Here is a 25189-nt window from a genome sequence, read left to right as displayed (position 1 = left end):
GTATAGTTGATTTAAATATTGTGTTAGTTTCTGCTGTACAGCAAAGTGAATCAGTTATACATATACATATATCCACTCTTTTTTTTTTTTTTTTTCCGGTACGCGGGCCTCTCACTGTTGTGGCCTCTCCCGTTGTGAAGCACAGGCTCCGGACGCGCAGGCTCAGCGGCCATGGCTCACGGGCCCAGCTGCTCCGCGGCATGTGGGATCTTCGCGGACCGAGGCACGAACCCGTGTCCTCTGTATCAGCAGGCGGACTCTCAACCACTGAGCCACCAGGGAAGCCCTATCCACTCTTTTTTATTCTTTTCCCATATAGGTCATTACAGAGTATTGACTAGAGCTCCCTGAGATGATCCCATTTCACTCAGTGAGTTCAATTAATTCTGCCATGGGGAACTCCTGGGGGTCCAGTGGTTAGGACTCGCTCTTTCACTGCTGTGGCCAGTGTTCAATCCCTGGTCGGGGAACTAAGATCCTGAAAGCTACTTACAGCAGCCAAAAAAAAAAATTTTTTTTTTTAAACCATGAATTCAACTGTGGGGACGAGGAGGAGGCAAAAATAAATGACATCACCACTTACTGGGTGTCTACTATGTGCCAGGTAATGCACTAAGCACATTACAGCCTTTATCACATTTTATCTTCCCAGCAATGCTGCACATTATTATCTTCATTTTACATGAGGGGACTGAGGTTCAGAGTGGTGAAGCAACTCATTGCAGGACACACAGCTAGTAAGACCCTGGCCTGTCCTTGGTTTCCTGTTAAATGGGATACACAGTATATTTCTTGGAGGTTTTGTTCAGCATAAGGTTATACCTTCTGCTGCTAAATTGTTCAAGCAGTTTCTTGTACCAAGTGTGACTTGGTTCCTTAAAAATTGTTATTTAATGAGAACCTATGGGCTAGACACTCCGCGAGGTGATTATGCACCTTATCTCCTTTAATCATTACAGTTCTAAGAGATTGCGTTCTCTCCATTTTACGTATATTGAAACTGTTTTGGGAGGTAAAGAAAGTTGCTTAAGACTGACGAGTTAGTGAGAGGCAGAGCCACGGATGGATTCCAGGTCTCCGACTCCAACGCCAGAACACCAGTGTTTCCATTTGTCAGTTCCGGCACTAGAGAACCACAGTGCTGATTTAATGTTTGTCAAGTGTTCATAGTGCCCTGGGATCTGGCACTTCGATGAGAAAGCTGTGGCAATACCGACCTCTCCGTACACCCAGCCAAGAAGGCAGGACGGGAGGCCTGGAGGGAGAAGCCCTCACATTTAAGTTTCGCAACAACAGAAGTGGTCCCCTGGAGGCTGCTTGGCGAGCGCCACCTCTTCCCTGGGGCGGGGAGACACGGAGGGGCCCCAGGCCCCTCCGAGGTCCCGAGCCATCTGGCAGCTTCGGAGCGCGGTTTCGGGTCGTGGGCCTCAGTAAACAGCAACTGGCTAGTAATCCAGCGGAGAGTGCAAAGCGGAGGAACCCAAACAGCACCCTCGCCGCGCCCGCACCCCTGGCCCCCCAAAACCGGGACGGGGATGGGGACGACGGCGGAAACTGCTACGGCGGCGGCTGGCAGAGCCCCTGTGCTATTGGCCCCTCCCTTCACGCCCCCGGAAGTGGCGCGCGGCAGCTCCGGCGTCGGGGAGGGGCCCCAACGCAGCCGGGGGGTTTGAGAGTGGCGGCGGCCGCGGAGCGATTGGCAGGCTCGGCCGCGGCGAAGAACGCCCCGAGCGCGCGCCCAGCGGGTAGCGGCCCCGACGACCCGCGCCGCCGCCGCCGCCGCCGCGTGTGGGGGCGGGGAGGGCGGGGAGGGCGGGGCGCGAGGAGCCGCGGCTGGTGCGGCGGCGGCGGGAGATGCGGGCGGCTGCGGGCACCCGGCGGGCTTGGCTTGGCCGCCGGTGCCTTCTCCGGCTCCGCCGCGGGGGTCGCAGCGGCTGCCGCGCCATCCTCGAGCTCCCAGCTTGAGAAGGCGGCGGGCGGAGAGGAGCATCGTGTTCGAGGCGGAGACCCAGAGGGAGCCCCGCGCGCGTCCTCGGTGAGCGGCCAGCCCCGCACGCCCCGTCCACCCCGCACCCCGTCGGGGTCTTGAGGCCCCCCAACAGCGGGGAACGCGGGCGGGGGCGAGGGGCTCGCTGCACAACAGGAAACGAGCGCGTGGGGGCGGGCGCGGGGGCTGCGGCGCGCGCTCCCCTAGGGATCCGCCCCTGCCCTGCCCCGCCCCGCCCGCTCAGGCGGCCCTAGCCCCGAGGCGCGCAGGTAGATGCGGCGCGACCCGCTGCGCTCTCTTCGCCCCTTATTTGGTACCGCGAGGTCCCTGGGGCAAAAGGTGGCAGTGATTTTGGGGGGGGGGGCAAAAGGGGAGCAATTCTGACTTTCTGTAGTGACAGGAAGTTGGAAAGTGAAAGTACAGTAATTCAGTGCTTACCCAGGCCCGGTGAGGTTGCGGCTCTTCCCCTGGACTTTGATCTCCTCGGGGGCACACGGTCATCCGTGTCTCTTCCTGTCCCCAAGCTCGCTATTCATCCGGTGTCAAGTTTCATTTCTTTTTCTGTTTCTCTCCCGCAACCCCCCTCCCCTCTTTACTTTCCGCTTAATGTACAGCTGCCGCGAGGCTGGTGGCTTCTTCATCCCTAGGAAGATCAATTGGAAACATCTTTTGGGGGCCGAATGTTAACTGGCTTTGACAGGAAATAAAGGGCATTGTTGGCTGAAGTAGTCAAACGATACACAATCGGCTTTTTCCCAAGCTATTGCTATTTGAAGTTTAGGGCATTTAAAGAAAGACTCTGGAATTTTATTCCTCATCAGAACGGTTCACCCATCTCTTTGGTTGGTGGATCAGAGCCTCCCTCCCTCTTTGCCATCTCCCACTCACCGCCCCACTGCGTGGAAAACTTGGTGCTTCAATATTTAAGACTGTCAGTGGTGTTTTCATTAAAATGTATTGTGATTCAGTTTTCCCCCTCAGGAACTCTCCCCTCTTTAATTTTGTTTAAATGTTAAAACTGCGTTAAGTGGAATCCATTTAGGGAAATGTTGTTTTTAAGTTTTATGGTAATGTAACAGTACACTTTTAATATTCTGTTAGTATAGGATACTGTACAGTTAGATACACCAGATTACTTTTTGACAACTACGATGATTTTAAGTCAAAACTAGGCTTGATACATTTCATAATTTGCTTTTGTTTTACTTAAGCAGCACTATGAATTTAGAGACATTTATTTTTGGGGGTCTTAGCTACTGTTTCTGAAAAATAGTTGGGCCATGGGTCACCACAGCAACTGGACTATGTGTATTATAAACATGTTTAGGGTGGGAAAGGTTTCACTTAATAGAGGCTTCCTTTCCCTAATGAGTTACTCCAACATGCTCCTTTCATTTTAGCACAGGAACTAATCTACTATCTTTGAAGTGCTAAGTTAGAATCAGTTATGTTTTCCACATTTAATCCCTCAAAAATCAGATTCCTTCATTTGGATCAGTTAAGTATTTCCCTCCCTCATTATACTTGTACTAAAAGTCTCTTTTAAAACTGTAACTCCTGGAAAAAACTGTAATTGTAGAAACATTGAGATTTTCGTGAGAAGAAAAAGAAAGGGTTTGGGGTTCTTTTGACTGAGAATAAAAGTATTTCATATTTTTGACTTTATTTCACTCTTTGTAATTTTAAATAACTGTCTTCTGTAACTTTTTTTCCTTTAATTCTCTTTTATGGCTGAAGAAATTGTTGAATTTCATATTAATGGCACACTTCTAGGAACTAAAATGAAGAGGTTCAGCTTAACTATATGCCCAGTAGTTCACCACCTTTTCAGTCAAAGAATAAACTTATCAAAATTGAATGAGTAAAATATTCCTTTAAAGTACCCACTGAGGATGTCCATTTTATGTCTTCGTTAGCTTTTCGCAAAAGAAATTTTTTTTTCCAGTACGTAAGTCCAAAACCACAGTGCCCATTTTCTTTCACAGCCATTTCCCATCCCCGATGCACTGTGAAGTACACTAGAGAAGCTGCAGCGTTGTCCACACGGTTGGGTTCTGCCCTGCAGTATGCAACAGCCCCACCAGCGTTTGGCTCAGTACACACTCTCTCCTAATAACGAGAGGTAAACCGACACCACCTTGGGAACACCTCCCATTTGCTCAGGATGGCACTTGTGTACTCATTGTGGAGCTGTTGATGGTTATTTCCTTTTCGTTGCGTGTATTGCTTAGCCATTATAAACCTGAGGGGCTCAAGCACCATCTGCGTGATAGGCATTAAGACTCTAGGATTTGGTTTGGGGAATTTTTCCAAAAATAAATGGAATTACAGGCACCAAATGTGTAATAGTCTTGAGATTCCGGTTCTCTGCCCCGTTCATTTTCTTCTTTCCTCCTCTCTCCTCTTCCCCTCCTTTCTAGCTTCAACAGCATCACCATTATCATTCTCTCACACATATTCACACAGTGCTGTAAGCATTGTTGATAATGAAGATGATGTTTGGAAACGTGGAGACTGAGTTCTCTGGTTAAGCTGAAATTTACTGGGAAGTAGCTGTAACAGATTTAGACTAACAAATAATTGTTTAAATGGGAAACATATGTAGTTAAAAAGTAACTTGCCATGAACAGGCATTATCAGAAGAAAAGCCTCTGCAGTAAAGTCAGAGAAATGGCAGGGACCATCCCCCCCACCTCCCTGCCCAATACTTGATGGATATAATATAAAACCTCTGTTTTAACCCAGCTTAAGTGAGGCTATGGGAAACTATGATTTCTAGTGAGCATAGTTATTTAGCATTAAAGTAGCATTTCATATTTGTACATTATTATCACTTAGTATCTAATAATGTAATACTTCTTTACAACCCACTGGTGATGTGAATGCTTTTGTCCATCTAGGGAAGTGGTTTCCCTAATGAACAGAGTATATGACTGTGATGAAAGAGACTTACATTCATGGCCATTAACTCTGTAAATGTGGGAGGCATCTCCCCTATTCTATTCTTTATTATTTTCCCAACTCTACTTTTGGATGACAGTATCTCTGTATAACCAGCTTCGAAGTGATAACAGGATAATTGGAGGACTTTTTGAATGTCTCAGAAGTTACAGAAACTCAGATATTTTCTAGTATAGTTCCTCATCTTTGCCCTTTTTGGAAGTAGACATTGTTGACGCTTTGTGAGTTGTACATAGTTAAGAGTTAGGTTTCTCAGGCCTCACCGTTGTATTGTTTGTAGTGTTTGTTTTTAACATCTTTACTGAGAAATAATTCACATACCATAAAATTCACCTACTTAGTGCAGTTGAGTGGTTTTCGTATATTCACAGAGTTGTATAACCACCACCACGCTCTAACTTTAGAATATTTTCACCACCCCATTAACAGTCACTCCCCTTTTCTTCTCCCCACCCATTCCCCATTCCCAGCCCTAAGCAACCACTAATCAACTTTCTGCCTATTCCGGATGTTTCATATAAATGGCTGGCTTCTTTCACTTAGGGTAATGTTTTCAAGGTTCATCCACTGAAGTAGCCCATATCAGTATTTCATTCCTTTTTCTGGCTAATATGCCACTCTGTGGTTATACTACATTTTGCTTCTCCACTCATCAGTTGTTGGATATTTGGGTGGTTTCTACTTTTTTGGGTATTGTGAATACCACTGTGAACATTCCTGTGTAAGTGTCTGTGTGGACATATATTTTCATTTCTCTTGGGCATATACCTACGAGTGGAATTACTGGGTCATATGGTAACTCTGTGTTTAGTATTTTGAGGAGCTGCCAAACTGTTTTCCAGAGTGGCTGCACCATTTTACATTCCCATCAGCAATGTATGAGGGTTTCACTTTTCTCCACATTCTAGCCAACACTTAGCATTAGTCTTTTTGATTGTAGCCATCCTAGTAGGTGTGAAGTGGTATCTTGTGTGGTTTTGATTTTAATTTCCCTAGTAACTAATGACACTGAGCATCTTTTCATGTGTTTGTTGGATATCTGTATTACTTTTTGGAGAAATGTCTTTTCAAAACCTTGGCTTATTTTCAGTTTGTTTTTTAATTGTAAGGATTCTTTATACTTTTTGATGAAAGTCCCTTATTATTTGAAAATACTTTCACCCATTCCAAGGATTGTCTCCTCACTTGATGGTATTGTTTGCAGCACAAAAGTTTTAAATTTTGTTGTAGTCAATTTACCTGTTTTTACAGCATTTTAACAGAATTGATTTCATTTAAGTCCTGTTCTGATCCAGTGAGATCTAATTCATAGATTTAAAAAGGAAGGTTTTTTGTTTTGTGTGTGTGTGTGTGTGTGTGTGTGTAAAGTTCAATTATAGACTTTTTAGAATGTGCTTATATATGGCCAGAGTTTCTGCCCTAAAGAATTCTTCCTGGGAGGGTGGGAGGGAGATGCAAGAGGGAGGAGATATGGGGATATATGTATATGTATAGCTGATTCACTTTGTTATAAAGCAGAAACTAACACACCATTGTAAAGCAATTATACTCCAATAAAGATGTTTAAAAATACTTAAAAAATTCTTCCTTATAAACAAGGTGTTTGGAAGTTTTTGTGAGGAAAATAACTTTGTGAGAACATTTCCTTGCTGCTCCATTGCCTAAACCAATGGTTGTTAACTGAGATGATATGGTCCCCCCAGGAGAACATTTGGCAATGTCTGCAGACATTTTGATTGCCAAATTGGGCAGGAGGTGCTACTGGCATCTAGTGGGTAGAGGCCAGGGATGTTGTTAAACTACAATGCACAGGACAGCGTCCAGGAACAAAAAACTAATCTGGCCCAAAATATCAATAGTGCTGAATTTAGGAAACTCTGGCCTAAATAGGGAGATCCTAAAACTTGAGATACTGAAAGATATTTCAGTTCCAGTCTTGATAATCAAATAAAGGTTGCTAATCAAATAAAAGGAGGATCTGTGCAGGTGGAATCCCTGTGGACAGAATGGTGACAGGACTTGTAACTTAGGGAACATTTTGCTGAATTTTCAGTGCTGCCAATTTGTGTGTAAATTACATTTATGATAATGGAAACTATTTGGAGGAGAAATACCAGTGGAGCAAAAGCAGATTATTCCCTATACCTCTGGGCCACCCTGAGACACACAACATATCCTGGCAAATAAACCAGCTGGGCTAATTTAGATAGGTGCTGAAATGGTGGCCTCCTCAGAGAATATGACAATGAGTTTTTAAGGTAAAATTTAATAACAGTGATACTCTACTGGTTGGCATTCGTCAGTCTGCTCCTGCAATTTATGAAACTAGCTTTATCTCACAGCAAGACTTCTCTTAAGCAGCGTGGCATGCTTAAGAGTTTGGACTCTGGATCCAGATTGCCTGCGTTTAAATCTCAGCTCCACCATTTACGTGTGTGACCTTAGACAAGTTACTTAACTCTTTAATGAATCAGTTTTTTCACATTTAAAATGAGGCTGCAGTAGTATCTGTCTTATAGGATTGTTGTGGGGATAAAATGAGTAATTAGTCTAATACAGTTAGAGTACTTAAAACAGTGTCTGACATATACGGTTGGCTGTTAATTGTGTATCTTACCCTATGCCTCTTTCAGCTCATTGCTATGGACAGTGCTATCACCCTGTGGCAGTTCCTCCTTCAGCTCCTAAAGGAGCCTCAGAACGATCACATGATCTGCTGGACCTCTAATAATGGGGAGTTCAAGCTTTTGCAGGCAGAAGAGGTGGCTCGTCTCTGGGGGATTCGAAAGAACAAGCCTAATATGAATTATGACAAACTCAGCCGAGCCCTCAGATACTATTATGTGAAGGTAATACACATCCACCTCAAAACAAGAATTGATGCTTCTCTTCTGGTGAGGTTAGAGGTACTAATGTCCTGGTTTATTTATTTATTAAAAGAAAATTTTTTTAATTGAGGTATAATTGACATAAAGTTATATTGGTTTTGGGTGTACAACATAATGATGCGATATTTGTATACATTGTGAAATGATCACTGTTCTGGTTTATTTTAATTCAATTTATTTTACAGCTTCAGCGGTTTGGAATTAGGCTGAAAGATGTAAATGTTCCAGGTGTATTTCTGCAAATTCTTATTCAGTACCCAGCTCCCATTGCTCATATATTATTCCTAATTACAGTTGTCTTTAAAGAAAAAATGATTATAGAGTTGGAATAAGGAAAAGGAACTTTTGAGATTCTTGAGGATGAATACTCTTGTTTATATCATAATTTACTTTAAAAATTGTCTCATATTTACTCATTTTTTTAGCTCTACTTAATTTTTACTTTTTAGTTTAACCTGGAACACAAATTAATACCTTAAAGAATAGCTGTTAGTACCTAGATGTGATTTCTTAGTTAAAACTTTTTTGTTTAATTTCTTATTATTTTGAATACATTCTTGGGCACTGAAGTGAAATAAATGGCTCAAATGGGTAGAATTAAAGTGAGAAGCTGGGATCTTAATTTCTCTCACCTTTGAGTGGTTGATGTTATCAGCTTTCCTGTATGGAGAGATGAGGTAAGAAGCAGCTGGAGTTTCTGAAGGAAGTAGGAACCTTAGCAGAAGTAATATTCTGAATTCCTTTTTGCTTCCTCAACATGTGAATGGCTTGTACCTTTGGAGTTATTTGAGATTGCAGTTCAGAAATTTTTGACTTCATACAGATACTTGGCTGACAGTGTTAAGCAATTAAAATCTTTCAGCTTTTATGTAACATATTAGTTCAGTTGTTAATAAGACATTTAACTGTTTTTAACTTGTACTCCATAATAGTAGGAACTGTGTTTGGTATGGCTAGATAAATTTAGATGATTTTGAAGCTTTCAAGTAAACTACCTATCAAATAGAGAACCCCATTTGGTCAGCTTTTTCATGGGGGGTGGGTAAAGTTTAAGAAATGCTTAAGAAAAGTTTAAGAAAGTCTAAGAGTGTTTATTTTATTTATCTACAGAATATCATTAAAAAAGTGAATGGTCAGAAGTTTGTGTACAAGTTTGTCTCGTACCCAGAGATTCTGAACATGGATCCGATGACAGTGGGCAGGGCTGAGGGAGACTGTGAGGCTTTCAGCGTCAGTGAACTCAGCAGCAACAGTTCCAAAGATGTGGAGAGTGGCGGGAAAGAGAAGCCACCACAGCCTGGTGCCAAGACCTCTAGCCGCAATGACTACATACACTCCGGCTTATATTCTTCATTTACTCTCAACTCTTTGAGCTCCTCCAACAGGAAGCTTTTCAAATCTATAAAGGTTGAGAATCCAGCTGAGAAACTGGCAGAGAAAAAATCTCCTCAGGAGCCAACACCATCTGTTATCAAATTTGTAACCACACCTGCCAAAAAGCCACCAGTTGAACCTCTTGCTGCTGCCATCTCTACTGGCCCAAGTATTTCTCCATCTTCAGAAGAAACTATGCAAGCGTTGGAGAATTTGGCTTCCCCCAGACTGCCTTCTCTGGAAGCACCAACTTCTGCATCTAGTGTAACTGCCGCTTTTACCACCACACCACCTATTTCGTCCGTGTCCCCTCTGCAGGAGCCTTCTAGAACACCTTCACCACCACTGAGTTCCAACCCAGACATGGACACAGACATGGAATCAGTGGCTTCTCAGCCAATGGAACTTCCGGAGGACTTGTCCCTGGAGCCTAAAGACCAGGATTTGGCTTTGCCAGAAAAGGACAAAACAAATAATTCATCAAGGTCCAAGAAACCCAAGGGGTTAGAGCTGGCACCAACCCTGGTGATCACGGGCAGTGATCCAAGCCCACTGGGAATATTAAGCCCATCTCTCCCTACAGCTTCTCTTACGCCAGCACTTTTTTCACAGGTAACACTTTCTTTCTTATTAGTGCTGCATTTTTTTGGTTTTGTTTGTTTTTACTCACCTTTTAAAACAAATCCAGAATTTATAACCTCAAGTTCTCATTTGGCTACATAGGCTTGCCTTACAGAAGGTTATATGACCCTGTGAAAGTAACCCAATTCCTCACCTCAATTAGGATTGTCAAAATAAAAGGTTTGGAGTATTGTGTTAAAAAATTCATTGTTCTACAAGTAAATAAGTATTTGGTGTTTCCACTTTCTCCTAAAGAAAATAAGTATATTCTCTCTCTCTCTCTTTTTTTGGGGGTGGGGGGGTCATATAAAACAACAGTGATAATCTCAAGTTAGAAGACAACAGATCCTGAGGTCCTTACAAGTTTGTGCAGTTATTTTCATTAGCTATTTCTTAACTTGCTCATCTCATATAACATTTAAATAGTTAGATTACTCCTAGACCTACACATTATTAAGGGGAAAATATGTTTGTGACTCAGTTACCCATAATTTCTCCATACCAAAGTTCAGATTGGTTTTGTTTTTCTATTTGAAAAAGATTCTACCAAAAACGGGTTAGAAAATATTTTGACCTTTATCTTACTTGGGTTGTAAAAGTAATTTCTGAGTTTTTCCTCATGATAAGATTTCCTACTTGGAGATACTTGGAGTGGAGAATAGGACAATATTTGGATTCCGAGCTATTTGTGTATTACAAGGGTAAACATAATCCTGATAAGCCATTTAGTTATATTTTTGGTTTGTGTATTGCAGACACCCATCTTACTGACTCCGAGCCCCTTGCTCTCCAGTATCCACTTTTGGAGTACTCTCAGCCCTGTTGCTCCCCTAAGTCCAGCCAGGCTACAAGGTGCTAACACACTTTTCCAGGTAAATTACATAAAAGCTTGTCTTCTGTAATTGGGGTGTGGTAAATGAAGAAAGAGGCAAAAAGGCAGTATCCACTCTTCAGTTAATCATTGTAAAACTTCTACTTAATAAGTATTCCTTAGATTTATTTTTGAATTTCTAAGTGTTAATTTTCTGGCCAGCAGACAACTCAGATAAATATTCACGGCAGAGTTTCCTTTTCATTGTTTACTATCCCATACATTTGAATTAGATCAAGAATTGTTTAAAACTGTAGTAGATTTTGAGCCTATCCAATTTTTTTGGGGTCATTTTAAATGCTAGAAATCCTCTTTTCTAAAAAAAGAAAATGTATATATATATACATATATTTCTTTTTAGAGGGGTTTCCCCTTTTAACTGAGGACTTTAAAAAAATAGAGAAAACTCTTGAGAATAGTATATCAAATACTCCCATTTCCCCCCTCATTCAGAATTGATATTCATCAGCATTTTAAATATATATATTTTAAAAAATGAATATTGTATTACCTCTTAACCAAGATATTAGGAAAGGTCTCACAGCTTGCTTTATTTATTAAAACCCTGCAAGGCAGGTATTATTAATCTTTTTCTTTTTAAGGTATTTATTTATTTATTTTTATTTAATTTTGTCTGCGCTGGGTCTTCATTACAGTACGTGGGCTCTTTGTTGTGGCGTGTGGGCTTCTCTGGTTGTGGCGCGTGGTCTCTAGAGCGCACGGGCTCAGTAGTTGCAGCGCATGGGCTTCTCTCGAGTTGGGCTCTCTAGTTGTGACGCACGGGCTTAGTTGCTCCGCGGCATGTGGGATCTTAGTTCCCCGACCAGGGATCGAACCCTCGTGCCCTGCACTGGAAGGTGGATTTTTAATTAACCACTGGACCACCAGGGAAGTCCCGGTCTCACAGCTTTAAACCATTTTTTTGCCCAGAACATCTAGACTTTATAACTTGTAGGCTTTCTTGTAGTTGATTCATTCACTTATTCAAGGGTGACTCCCTGGGAGATTTTCTTAGATTTTGTAATTTAAATTTTCATTTGTTCTTTTGGAAATGGAATGGTGAGGGGCAAAAAAAGAAAGAAAATTAAAAATCTTACTACTTCTGCAATTTGTTTTTTGCAAAATCTTATAAATTATTGAATAGAGTGTTGAGAATTTTCCATATTTCATTTTACATTTTTCTTTGCCTCTCACAAACAGATAATTGAATTATAGAGAGAAAGTCATAGTGCTCATGTGGCTCCAGCCTGGAATCTCCATATACATTTGGTCTCAGAATACATGATGGGGAGCCCTTTTGTAGGATGAGCACCCTACAACTACTTGCAGCAGTTAAGAGATGGGCATCTCCTCTGGACCTCTTTTTGATAGTCTGTGATTTGCTATACAATTGAATTATACTCTGTAGTGCATACTGTCATTTACTGAACTTTCTAAAACCTTCATTTGAAGTCAAGTGTGAACCTGTGTACCTTAGCATCTGAGGGAAAGTATAGGTTTGTTCTTTCCATTCCATCAAGGTACGCTGGAGGGTGTTAATATTTAACATATAAGACAAACAATTTTTTAAAAGTTTCTGTGACATCATATTCTTCCATGATAAACAATTACTGCCTTTGTCCTGTGAGCCACTGCAGGTGGATGTCATGTTCTGCCTCAGGGAATATAATAGGGACAGAAAGTGAAATTTAGGGTTGCATAATAGGACGATAATGTGTTTTATTTTCTTTCTCAGTTTCCTTCTGTGCTGAACAGTCATGGGCCGTTCACTCTGTCTGGCCTGGATGGACCTTCCACCCCTGGCCCATTTTCCCCAGATCTACAGAAAACATAACCTATGCACTTGTGGGATGAGAGAACCAAGGAATAACACCCAAGAGACACCCAACATGATTACATTTAAAGTGAGCAATTGATACATCACAATGCTGATAATAGACTATTGTGATTTCTGCCATTCTCCATTAAAAATGCTTTTTTAGGATTCCCTTTCAATAGGACTCAAGTTAGACTGTGTATAAAAATGCCTTAATTGGAGTCCAGACTCCACCTCCCTCTTTTTCTTTCTTTTTAAAAAATATTTTGAACTTTGTGTTAAAGAAATTTTTGGTGGGGTTTAGCAGCTAGCTATGCTTTGCAAGAGAATTAAGAACAAAGTTACTCCTCCTGCCTTATTGGGACCCTTTGGCCAGGAAAAAAATTATGCTTTGAGCATGTTATATAAAGAAATACTACTTAAATGAAATTGGCCATATCTTTAGGACTTTAATGTGCTCTGTTGAATACTGAGTTGTGCATAAGCAGTAGAGGAAAAAGAATCATTCCTATTCACACAAAGTAAGATTGGAGCAGGACTATTGGGTAGATTCTGTTTTGCTATGAACTATAACATATGTAAGCAACTCCACAAAAAGGCATCTTATTTACATTTATTCAGGGTGGATCTCTTAGCCATATGTGTGATCTTGTCTGAACCTGTCAACAGAGCATGGAGCTAGTTTATTCCCACTTAGGGAGATTTTTAAACCGGGGACTTAAAACAGTATTTGGAACAACCAGTGAGAACATGGGACCCCATATCTGGCACAGAAATGTCATCTGCTCTCTAGGTGGTATGATTACACACCCACGGAATACAGTATGGTAAATGATGGCTTTTAGGGAGATGAACCTGGGGTTTGAAATTTTGAGGCATCTCTGAGTCGAAGATTCAATTGAATAACTTGAAACAACATGTAGGGCTTTTCTCAGTTGGAAGGTACCGGCATGAAGGACCCTTTTCTCTGTTCATTTTATCCCATTTTCTACCGTATATTTGTCTTTTAAATTTAAGGTTGTTAGAGGTTGTGATAGTTTTAACAAGTAATTAGGAAGATGAAAAGCAAAGTGAAGCCTCCAAATCTGTAGTGAAGTAAAGATATGCTTATTTCTTGGAGTTTTTTTTTTTTTTTTTAATAAGAAAGGAGCAGAGTTCATTTGGCAATGCTCATACATAGGGATTGGATTATTCATATTAGTAGTGAAAAACTTAGGCCTTCATCTCTACCAAATTTATAAAATATTACCATATAGTAATCAGTGCCAGGTGCAGACAGATTTGTTGATCCCCTAAAGTGATTTGATACCAACGTCACAGTTGAGTCTTTTGAAAAACTTGGCTTTAAAGTCCAGGATCAGATGATATGCTGCTACCACCACCACCACCCTGCCCATTAAACTAGCCTTTTAACCCTAGAAATAGTTCCTATAATTAACCACCTGAAGTAAATGGAATAAGGGAGTAGTAAGGACTTGAGGGCTCAAAGTGACACTGCTATAAACCAGCATCTTCCAGATACATAAAGTTCACTTTGTTTTATACAGTATGGAGAAACTCTAGCATAAGATGGCTATGCTAGTTCATTAGTAGCAGAAGGACAGTATTCAGGGAGCTGCCTTTATATTTGTACTGTTGGAGACTGTTACTGGTTCATTTGTGGTTATCAGCTGAAAAGTTCTGTTCCTGAGACGTGCAACAGCAGTGTTGAAGGGTAGTGTTCAGTAGTGATGGGGAGCAGACATGCTGGATTTTCTTCCCACGTTGAATCATTTCGTTTGCATGCCTCTTTGAAATTAGACTGCTCAGCAGCACTTTGGACTAGTTTTTATTAGGTTAGTTCACATTTTGAACATTAGATAAGTAAATATTGATGGCTTGATTTAACTAGATATTTTAAATTTTTAAAGCACAAAAGTATCTTATTTTGAGTCAAAGGAGAAAAGCCATTGGTTTGTTTTCATAGATAGTATCTTTGATAATTAACCGTCTCAGCACAGGGGTGCCTGGAACCAAGGGCGTCATGAAAACTCGGTCAAAGCAACTTCCTAGGAACCAGTTTTAGTGAGTCCTCTGCCTATAAACCTCTCCCAGAAGTCTCTGAGAGGTGTGGGCCTTAGGAGGTTGGTGATGATCTGCTTTCTCTTTGAGGTCAACTGTTTTGGGGAAGTTGGTGTGTGTGTTTGTGTGTATGTATGTGTTCACTTTTTTAAGTGAAATGAAACTGCAACTATAGTGCAAGTGTGTATGAGGCAGATCGTTCTATTTGTAAACTACCTCCTTCCTGGAAAAGTCTCTGTTTTGTATTTTTTTGAACATCCACAGAGTTCTTCTTAGCATCAAAAGGTGACATACCACTTAAGATCAGTATTCACTGGAGAGACTTATATTTGGTAGCGGTAGCTGGTATCCATCACTAGTCACTTTGCCAGGATGAATGCTGGTTGGCCAAAGGAGCCCAAGTTAAGATAGGGGAGCAGGTTTAGTGAGTTTTTGCGACTTCTGCTGTGATTAGCTTAACTTTTCATTTGCTCTGGCCGATATCTAGTCAGTTGTATGCTGTGAGATGTTTAACCACCAGGCTCTCTGAAGGGAAAAAAAAGGCCCTTAAATTGTAGCATTTGCTGATTCCCGTCGTGTAAGTTACTCCCTCTGTGGTTGATTTTAAGCCACCACCTTGGAGTTGAGAAGGGGGGCGCACAGTTGGCTCAGAGCCACACACTCAGCCAGCGAACCACTGCATTTATTTCACCCTAGGGTGGATTTTCACATAATTTCTAAAATAATTTTTTCTTTTTGGCTTGTCACAGTGCTTTTGTGATATAATATTCCTCATGGCATATTTTATGTGTTCAAAGGTGGAAACTTCCATTGATTTTTTAAAATTTTATACATGATGGAAGAATCCAGAAACCCTCAAAAGGTCAGCCTTATGCTACTTTGAGTTAAAATATAGGTTTAATTTTTCTACATCTTGGTGGTTAAAATACAGGTAACAGTAATTTTTTTCTTTAGATTTTGATGGGGAAAATAAGCCCATGAGCCTATAGTAAAAGGGTACTAGATTTATTTTTACACTGGATTTTTTTTTTACAATTCCTTGAAGATTTACATACTATAGTGGAGCTCAAAAAAGGCAGCACTGACTGTTGAATCTATTTACATGGCACAATTTTTAGTTTTCTCCATACTGTGTGTTACTTAGGCTTGGAGGAGACAGTAAATCAGAGGCTTGGAATTCTGGAACTGTAACTGCAGGCTGTTGATATTATCACTTCAGTGCCATTCACACTTGGCATTGTGTGATGTCTAGTCTAATGACATCGTTTCATCCTGATCTCAGAACTTGTGTTATGATTCTAAAGTTCTCAAAGGCAGTTTTGTATGTTTCTAGTGAATTTATGCACATTAGAGCCATTCACTGGCATTTCAGAAAAGCAGTCTCCAACCTTTCTGAACACACACCTTGATCAATAAAAGGCTTTGAACACAAATACCCTATTGCAAATTTATATGTATATATGTTAAGTTATATACTGCTATACTAAAGTCCTATATACACTATAAGACGTAACACAAAACAGAAATTAAGGATGGCATAAAAATAAATCTTGAGTAGAAATTCTAATATTTTTTTCCTGCATCCAGTAGATTGTCTTGTGCACCCCCCCTGGAGGCATGTACTCTACTTTAAAGCCCCCTGACTCAGGGTTTGTTTGTCAGTCTAATCTTGAAAAATACAATGTGGAAGCTTTGGTTGTGATATATGGGGAAATCCTTTACATATTTGATTTGATTTTTATGTAAAATCTCCAGTAGAGATTAGGAATTTTTCAGCAGAGCCTGTCATCAACTTTCTGAAATTTCCTATTTCTTTTTCATGAGAAATTTCTTTTTCATACATTGCCAAATAGCCCATTACCAAATGTTTTCCAGAGCTTCATGCTTATTATTTTTGACACCCTGTTGTCTCTTTCCTTTTCATATTAGGTGTGACTTTATAATTTACTTTTATTTTACTAGCTGCTCTCAAACTTCTTTTGGCCTTATTAATGTTACATTTTACCAACAATTTCAGAATTATTTCAAGTTGCTTTATGTTAAAATACATAACAACCTCCAGTTTCTTGCTGCATTGGTAAGTTTTTTATTATTATTATTATTTTTTTGGTAACATTTTGGCATCTGAACAAATAAGTATTTTCTTGATGGGTCTGTTCTATCTGTCACTTCATTTATTGTATGTATTTTATTTACCCATGCCAGAAATCTAGAATTGTGCTGAGGTGCCGTTCTTAGGTGTGTAAACAAGTATGGCGACAAGTGCAGGTCTCTGTGCAGAAGCCTGGAGCTCTGAGTGAAGGATCACAGCAACGGGAAAACTAGACTCTTCATGAAGTACGCAGTCTGTGATCTGAGGGTGTGACAGGATGGAATTGAGAAGTTAATTGTTCAATTCATAATAGTGAAGTGGAGGCCAGCCATAATTATCTTGAGCAGGTACTCTGACCAGAGAATTAGTTCGATGGAAGGTGTTTGGTTAATTATCTTCTTGGTTTTGGGTCAACAATTAATCAACAATTAAATAAACAGTTGTTACTGTTTTTAATGCTGCTGGTGTTGCCTGAAACAGGTGCCCTGTTATTTCTCTGTGTCATCAGAACTCTGCTCATGAAGTTGAAGTTTTAATCTTAGAATCTAGAACTCTTGTGGGTGTTGGTGTATTAAGCAAGAAAAGAAGGCGGGGCTTGGTTTCATTTCTCGCACTTGGTGGAACCTGTTAGGATGAAAGTCATGTTTTTACCTGTAAACAGAGCAGAACTGAAAAGGTGAGTTATCGATGTAGTATAAATGTTCCATTTGAAGCTGCCAGTTTCTTCAAGCTACTTTTCTGAAAAAAAAAAAGTTGCGATAGATTGACAGCCTGCCAGAAATAGCAATTTCTAGGGTGCCGCCATCCACACTTAGCTGTTGTGAAGATGGAAATCAGAGTGGTCTGCGTGAGAGGGGAAAGGTTGGCTCTAAGCTTTCTATAGAAACCAGGAAATTCAGGCTGTTGTTAACGTTTTCAATGAAACCTTTAACAAGAAAATTTATGAGGGATACAATCAAACATAGTCTCTTGAACTCTAATCTTTTGAGTATAATATAGATCAAGAAGTTTTATGAGGCTTAAGTTTTTATTTTAAAATGTTTTGGGAAACTAGAGCATTTCTTTCCAAGTCATTCTGATTGGCTGAGTGCATACATGTGTGTGTATATATACTGATGTATTGACTGAGTATATGTTTGTGTGTACGTGTATAAATAAATCTATTTTTCAGAGGGAACATATGGTCATCCTAGTCTAGGATGGATCCTAGGCTATTTTATACTAAAACTTAAAAACAAAAATTGGCTGCACTTTGCAGTTGTCACTTTTTAAAAATTAATGCCTTGCACATTTGTTTTTTTAAATGCATAGAATCATAGGCCTTAAAGACTAATTGCTTGTCTACTCTTTAGAAATACTGTACAGTGCTACATGTGACATACTCTAAGCAAAGTCATCTTAAACTGTTTTCTTATATTCATGTATTATTGAGCAAATAAGAATGTTCTTTCTAAAAACTTCTACATTTTTGTGTAAAATCCTTGTTACGTTGGGTTCTAAGTTTCTCAGAGAGGAGGTTTATACTAGACGTAGTATTTCTAAAATACAGATTTAACCATGATTGATATAGTGGTGGAGGAATTCTGGCATTGTAGCTTATTCATCCTTTTGAACTGTACATAAAAAGCATTAGCAGAAAACTCAAGAGTATCTCGGGCTGAATGGTCTTCTCAACTTTGCCTTGTTTCCCATAAGGGCCCATTCTTGTTCTTGTCCCCTCCAAGGATTATGAGCCCTGCGAGGACAGGCCTGGGATCTTCTGGACGGGTTGGGGGTGGGGAGGTTCCCTGTGGCTGGGCCTGAGTTCTAGCCAGTCCATCATTCAAGCTTGCCTAGAGTTCAGGGGTGGGAATGCCATATACTGGTATGAAATCACTTGGCACTTTTTGGGACACCATTATTAGCACTGTTCTGTTTTTAATAACTGGAAGCACTTAATGATTATTTTGTTTAATTTCACCTTGAGGATATTGAGGGTCAGGGAAGTTAAGGTTTATTGCTTGCTTATGTTTTCTGGAACTTGACTGTTTGGAGAAGGGTAAGTGGATTACCCAATGAGCCCTTCTAGGCTCTGTAAGGTATGCTGTTTTGGCTAGGATGCTTTAAAATAATTTACAAGCTTTTAATATTCTGCTTTGTAGAAATGTATGACTTTTAATGGTTTGCAGTTGGTGGATTACACTCAACTTTGTGAATTCGCCAAATTTAAGTTTCTTTTCTGTTTAATCATTGTTGCTTATTGTCTGTCAGGTAGGGGACACAGTCCTTTCTAAGACATTTCACACTTTTTGTTTTTGATGGCAGTATTACCAAGGGCCTTTAAGTGTACATTACATTCATTGCTTATGTGATAAAGTAGCATATTGTATGAACTTCCCTGTTCAGTATTAGTGAAGTGAACTGAGATGCATATATGTAAAGATAGAAATGAATGCAATTAATTTTTGATTACTTGAGGCCTATTTTTGGTTTGGCCATTCGACCTTTTCTAGTCACAATCATATGTATTTCTTCACTTTTACCTTCTAGCAGTTTCATTTATCTTTGTGGGTAGGGAAGATTAAATATGAAACTCAGTCCAGTCATTTTGCTACTGGTTGGCTTTGGTTTGAGGCAAATAAAATTTTTGACTTAGTTTTTTAGAATTCTGCCCTTTACACTAGATAATCAAGTTGGCTTTAAAAAAAAGTGTACAATTTTGTCCTTTGAAGAACAAACTAATAATTTTCTGTGAGCCCTATTGGATCTTCAAGTATGGATAACACTTGAAAATTAATTACTGTTAGACTTTTGATTTTCGCCCACCCAATGTGTAAGTCAGAAAGAGAGCATATGTCTGCTGTGGTGTTAACACAGAGAGATGTATTCTTTTACCTCAGCGTCTTAGTTTGGCCTCTGTAATAAGAACTTGTCAGGGTGCTTTTCTTAAACTCCGATTCATTTAGCTGAGAAGACAGTTACTTCATTGTTTATTTTTCCCCTTGTTTATTTTATTGAAATCTATCTCTCATAAGATCTAGTATCCACTACTTTTGTATAAACAGAATACTTACATATAATACCAGTGCACACCTACTCAAAAGACTGCATTATTGTTAAAGTGTCATTAACAACTTGTCTTGATTAATCTGTTTAATTTACATGAGGGAGACCTTTGAAGTATTAAAATCACTTTCTTTTCTTTTTCCTAAAAAAGCAATTCAAATGATGGTAACTGCTAACATTTATTAAAATCACATTAATTGCTGATGCAGCTGGAGAGAAACTGCCACATCTTCTAGCTAAGCAGTCTGACTTAACGTGTTGGGAAACTAAGGGATGTTGTTTTAGGGTAGTTAGTATGGCTGTAGCCGGAGCCTTCAGCTCGACATGCGTGTGGCAGAAAAACTTCACAGAGTTTAGGTTGGCGAGGAAGAATATGCGCTGGCACTTTGAGGGCTTTATAATATGCTGCTTTTAGGAGGGAAAAGTGTAGTTGATACTCAGTGCACCTCCAGACATAGTAAGGGGTTGCTCTGAATAACCAATCAGGTGATCTTTTTTTTTCTATGGCTTCAAGTTTTATGCAAAAATATTGTTAAATTCTGTAATGATGATATGCATCTTTTTAGAAAGATGATACATTTTTAAAAACTATTTTATATAAGAACTGTCAGAGGAATCTGCTTTGTATAATGGCAAGCTGGCTTTAAGAAAGCACTGTATCAAATTTACTAAAGTCCAAAATTATACAGATATGTTAATAGATGTATGTGCAACTTGATATGGACAATTGTATTTTTTTAAATAAATATTTCTAACAAAATGACTTTCTGAATTATTTCCCTCCTCTCACATCTATTGAGGTAGTCTTTGTGTATTATATTCCCGTCTATGCTAAATGTGGGTAAGGAGAGTTCCGCTTTCCCAAAGGTTATCATTAAAACCTGGCCTTCAACTATTTGATGTGTATCTACATTAAAATATTTAAAGCCTGTGTTGAGATAGGTAGTGAAAAGGGGAAACTGTAAAATGACTGTTGATACAAAAAGGAATTAAAAGAGTACTGACTGGCTAGAAAAATTATTTTCCTTGTGAAATCTTTTTATTTTACTTTTAAAATTTATTTACATTTTTAAAAAGTATTTAAATTTTAATCAGGTTCTTTTGTTTCAGTCCTTTGTAAGAAGCAGCTCTTGCTTATTTCCGCTCTAGGCACTGTTTTCTTCACGTAGTTTTTGAGATTAGAAACTAGAGACTTCAGTTTGTTCAGCAAATGAAGTTAGGCCTTTTTAGAACTGGTCTGATAAAATATACATGGGGGCAAGTCGGGTTAATAGGTGGCAGAATCCCATCAGAGCTCTGTTTCATATCTCTAGATGAAAATAAGAGGAAAAAACTGTTCCGCAGGGGACGACAGTTCACTAGCCCTGGTGAGATGTCCCTTCAGATGATGGGGCAATGTTCACTCAGCACACTGGGTGGTAACCACTTGTGAGGACTGCTGGATTCCCCTAAACCAATGTTCTCAAAATGCATTGCCTAGAACAGTAGTCCCACGAGGGCGAATAAGTTTGGGAAATGGGGTCTTCACCGCTTGGAGAGTTGAAGTGCGTATCAGAATATTAAAAGCTCTAAGAAATCTTTTAGTAAAAAAAAACCTGTTTAGGGCTTCCCTGGTGGCGCAGTGGTTGAGAGTCCGCCTGCCGATGCAGGGGACGCGGGTTCGTGCCCCGGTCCGGGAGGATCCCACATGCCGCGGAGCGGCTGGGCCCGTGAGCCATGGCCGCTGAGCCTGCGCGTCCGGAGCCTGTGCTCCGCAACGGGAGAGGCCACAACAGTGAGAGGCCCGCGTACCGCAAAAAAAAAAAAAAACCAACCTGTTTAATCCACCATTTTCTAACCTTTCTGACTGGTGACACGTCCTCTTTTGAGAGGCATAATGCCTATTTTGCAATTATCAGTACTTTCTGTGTTTCACAGATGCATCTAATGATAAAACGAATATCCTAATATTGGGTAACTGGCATTATTAGGTAGGAGATAATCATTAACAGTTGTAAGATTTCACACTGATTGTCACTACAAAGCACTGCACTTACTGGAATACACCCTGTAACTGAAGGGAGTCCACGAAGTTGACTTCATTTGGAATAATTTTCCAATAAGAGGGCATTATATAATGAAAAATGAAACAGGGACAATAATTTCTAATAGCTGTGCAAGTTAGGTGGCAAGCATTGGTGGCAAGGAGGTTGCTGGAACAGAGTTGATTTTATGATTCTCGTATGTTTTGAATACACATCATTTGATAGAAACCCCTCTCTAGTCAAGGTCACCTTCCGTATTGCCACATCCAGTGGCCGATGCTCAGTCCACATGGGACCTCGTAGCAGCAGTGATTACTTCCTCCTTCTTAAGATATTCTTCGCATGCCTTCCAGGAAACCACGTTCTCTCCTGAACTTCCTCCTACTTCTCTGGTTGCTTCTCTCATTTACTCTGCTGGATCCTGTTCTTTTTTTCAAACCTCTCGGTGTTGCAGAATCCCAAGGCTCAATCTTCGATCTCTCTCTACGTGTACTCCCTAGATGACCTCATTCAGTCCCGTGGCTTTAAACATTCTTTATATGTAGGTGACCACGAAGTTTGTATCTTCAGGCTTGACTTTTCTTTTAACCTCTAGATTTTATATCTGTCAGCCTTCTTGACATCCAACATAGCGTCATAAAATGAACATGTCCTGAAACAACTCTTGAGCGCTCCCGTTGTCTTCCTTAAGGAAGACCATTTAAGGTTTTCCTTAAATGGCCTTATCACATGCCCATAACACAAGTCAAATGCCTTTGGGGTTATCCTTGATTCCCGTCTTTCTCTCATGCCCCACACCTGATTTATCAGCAAATTGTCAGTTTGACTTTCAAAATATACTTTAACCCAATCACTCTGACTACTGATGCTACCGGCATTGTCCAAGCCACCACCATCTCTTACATAGTTTACTGCAATTATACCCTTTCTGGTGTCCCCAGTTTCATCCTTGTTCCACAGCCTCTCTCTTCTTCACACAACAACCAGAGTATTACTTTTAAACATGTAAATCAGATCATGTCCCTTGCTGCCCACAACTCTCCCAATAACCTCACCTAACTAAAAAAAAAAAAAAAAAAAAAAAAAAAATCCACATTCCTACCATGGCTTATATGATCTGAGCCCCCAGCTACCACCCCAACTTATTTGCCACTCTTCCCGCTTCCTCACCGCACTTAGCCACACTGGCCTGCTTGCTGTTCCTCAGACACTATAAGCATATTCCGTCTAAGGCCCTTGCACTTGCTGTGTCCCCAGCCTGACAGGAAATACCTCAGGTCTTTGGATGGTTGCTCCTGCCTCTCATTTCGGTTTCTGCATAAATGGCACCTCTTTAGAAAGGCCATCGGAGCATCTCTTGACATTCCCTCTTCACATCCACCTTCCCTGCTTTATCTTTCTTTATGCACTCAATTATCACTCACCCTGTGGCACGTTACTTGTTTACTGTCTTTGTGAGGCAGGGACTTCTGTCCCATTCTCTGCTGTATCTGCATCTGGATCAGTGCTTTAAACCTAGCAGGTGATCAATAAATCTTTTTTAAATGAATACATGAATTCTCTAAAAGACTTTTTATGTCACTGTGAATCTGGTATACTTCCAGATTCTGGTATACTGATGGGTTAGATTCCCACATCCAAGTGGCAGAAGGAAATCTGGGAACAGGGTGATTCCACAGCACTCTGAGATGTCAAGACCCTTCAAAGAAGATCAGGAAAAAAGCCTACTTTCTCTGTAACTGATATTGAAGTGTGGTATAAAACCTACCTGCTTCCCCTTATTCTGATCATATGTAAGAGGGAACAGTGGTTCTCAGTCCTCCCTCAGAGTCTTGTTTCTTCTACAATATCAGCCATGGGAACCTACAGTATGAGAGAGACCTGTCTTTGGGGAACATTTGGTCATTTGTTTCTGAGCTTTTATAAAAGGATCGACTGTCCTTCGTAATGGACAACATGCTTATTAAATTTAAAATATTTTATTTTAGGAAAGGTACTCTTAGATTTGTTTCAATCTTGTTTTCTATATTCACAGATTAATCATGATCACCTTAGATATAGCTATTGATTCTTCTTTCTAAATCTGTATAAAAAGGATGTTTTCTTGAAAAAAACCACAAGAAAAATATAGCTGCTTTCTTTTTCCCCAGGTCAGTCACTCACTCTGGTTAGATTGCACAAGTAACTCTGGCTGCCATCTAATACTTTCAAGTATTTACAGGCATAGTTAAAACTATACCCCTAGACCACCAGCTTTCAAAAGAATTTGGATCTGTTTGATTTACAATAAATATGTACCAAACATATGAACAGTTTCTAAGCTGCTAACGAGGAGGTTTTAAAAATAAAAATTGCTAAGTTATTAAGCAAATTTCTATGTCAGGCATATGGCAATTGCTTTACACAAATTCACTTAATTCTTTCAGAATTCCTTTGAGGTAGGGTAAGGTTCTTTTAGAAATATCACTTTAAAGATACAAAAAAAGCAAGGCTGGAAGAGCCTCAGTGATCTGCCCAGGGCCAGCCACATAGCTACAAGGTGAGGCCAGGGCTTGAACCAGGTCTCTCTCTATAGCCAGATTCTCACTGTGACACCATGTTGACAGCAGATGGAGCTGGCTAACATGACAACGCTGATGGTTCCAGGATAAGCCTTTGGTGTGGGGCATGTGAACTGCTCCACTTGGACAGGTTACTGAGAACCACGATCCACTTATTTTATATTTATACATGTACATTTGTATTTACACAGAGAAAGTGCTGGTAAACTAACACACAAACAGCCACTGTAATAGCCATTTCACTACTTACAGAAGTCTCAGCACTCTTAACCTCTCCAAGTTGGCTGAGTTTGCATTCTGTCTCTGTATTACTACAGGATTTGATCTGGACAGGAGCTGATACTCCTTGACAGACACTGCTTTCAGTATACTGCACAGCTCGAATTGGTCAGTCGTCCAGGTTTATGTTAAAGAAAATTCTGACGTGATATAAAGAGTTTTTTTCCCTATAGAAGATGTAAAGTTTAAATTAGATATTTTTGAGAAATTCTTCATGCTGTTTCTATACCTTTTATAAGCCATTCAATGTCAGTAAGAAAAGCAGAAACTATCCCATTCTCCCAGACAACTTCTGGACCAATTAGCATTGATGATTAGCAGTGGTATGCTGGTAAATGTTTATCAAGTGGCTCTCCAAGGGGACAATAAAGCCATGATTTGTAGCTTTTGCCAATTTCTGTGGTGTAAATACTCCCACCATGGCTGATCTCAAGCCATTAACGTATTATCACTGAAAGTGGAGTTGGAAAGACATACACGGAAGCATACCTTTATATTTCTATCCTGCAGGCACAATAAATAACTTCAAGAGCATAGGTATAAAGAAGTGAGGAAGTGATGAGTTTGTAGTAGTTATAGTTAAATTACATTAAAAACAAAGGTAATAAG

General features: G+C 40.0%; 1 protein-coding gene across 3 annotated transcripts; it reads left to right on the top strand.

Moving 5' to 3' along the window:
* Positions 1 to 1801: 1801 nt before the first annotated feature.
* ELK4 (ETS transcription factor ELK4) lies at positions 1802 to 22742 on the top strand. Of its 3 annotated transcripts, XM_022593634.2 has the most exons (6): positions 1802 to 2035; positions 3973 to 4109; positions 7582 to 7854; positions 8947 to 9822; positions 10587 to 10703; positions 12438 to 22742. In XM_022593634.2, the coding sequence occupies exons 3-6, from the start codon at positions 7591 to 7593 to the stop codon at positions 12534 to 12536; spliced, it is 1356 nt and encodes a 451-aa protein (XP_022449342.1). In that variant the 5' UTR covers positions 1802 to 2035; positions 3973 to 4109; positions 7582 to 7590; the 3' UTR covers positions 12537 to 22742. The 3 variants fall into 3 exon arrangements, with proteins under 3 accessions (XP_022449342.1, XP_022449344.1, XP_022449345.1); XM_022593636.3 differs by lacking the exon at positions 3973 to 4109 and having other exon boundaries at positions 1803 to 2035; XM_022593637.2 differs by lacking the exon at positions 3973 to 4109 and having other exon boundaries at positions 1805 to 2035; positions 7582 to 7797.
* The last annotated feature ends 2447 nt before the right edge of the window (positions 22743 to 25189 follow it).

Source organism: Delphinapterus leucas, chromosome 1 (assembly GCF_059928025.1).
Source record: "Delphinapterus leucas isolate spDelLeu-1000000601 "Yukka" chromosome 1, BTC_Dleu_Yukka2, whole genome shotgun sequence".
In the NCBI taxonomy this organism is placed as follows: Eukaryota; Metazoa; Chordata; class Mammalia; order Artiodactyla; family Monodontidae; genus Delphinapterus; species Delphinapterus leucas.
Note: the sequence above shows the minus strand (reverse complement) of the source record. Positions and strands in the feature narration are given on the sequence as shown.

What these genes read in the sequence shown, in the direction of transcription:
- ELK4 (XM_022593634.2), top strand. Translation starts at nt 7,591, where the DNA reads ATGGACAGTGCTATCACCCTGTGGCAGTTCCTCCTTCAGCTCCTAAAG. An exon ending in CTCTTCTGGTGAGGTTAGAG is followed by an intron (nt 7,855 to 8,946) that starts GTACTAATGTCC and finishes ATTTATCTACAG; the next exon opens with AATATCATTAAAAAAGTGAA. An exon ending in CGCCAGCACTTTTTTCACAG is followed by an intron (nt 9,823 to 10,586) that starts GTAACACTTTCT and finishes TGTGTATTGCAG; the next exon opens with ACACCCATCTTACTGACTCC.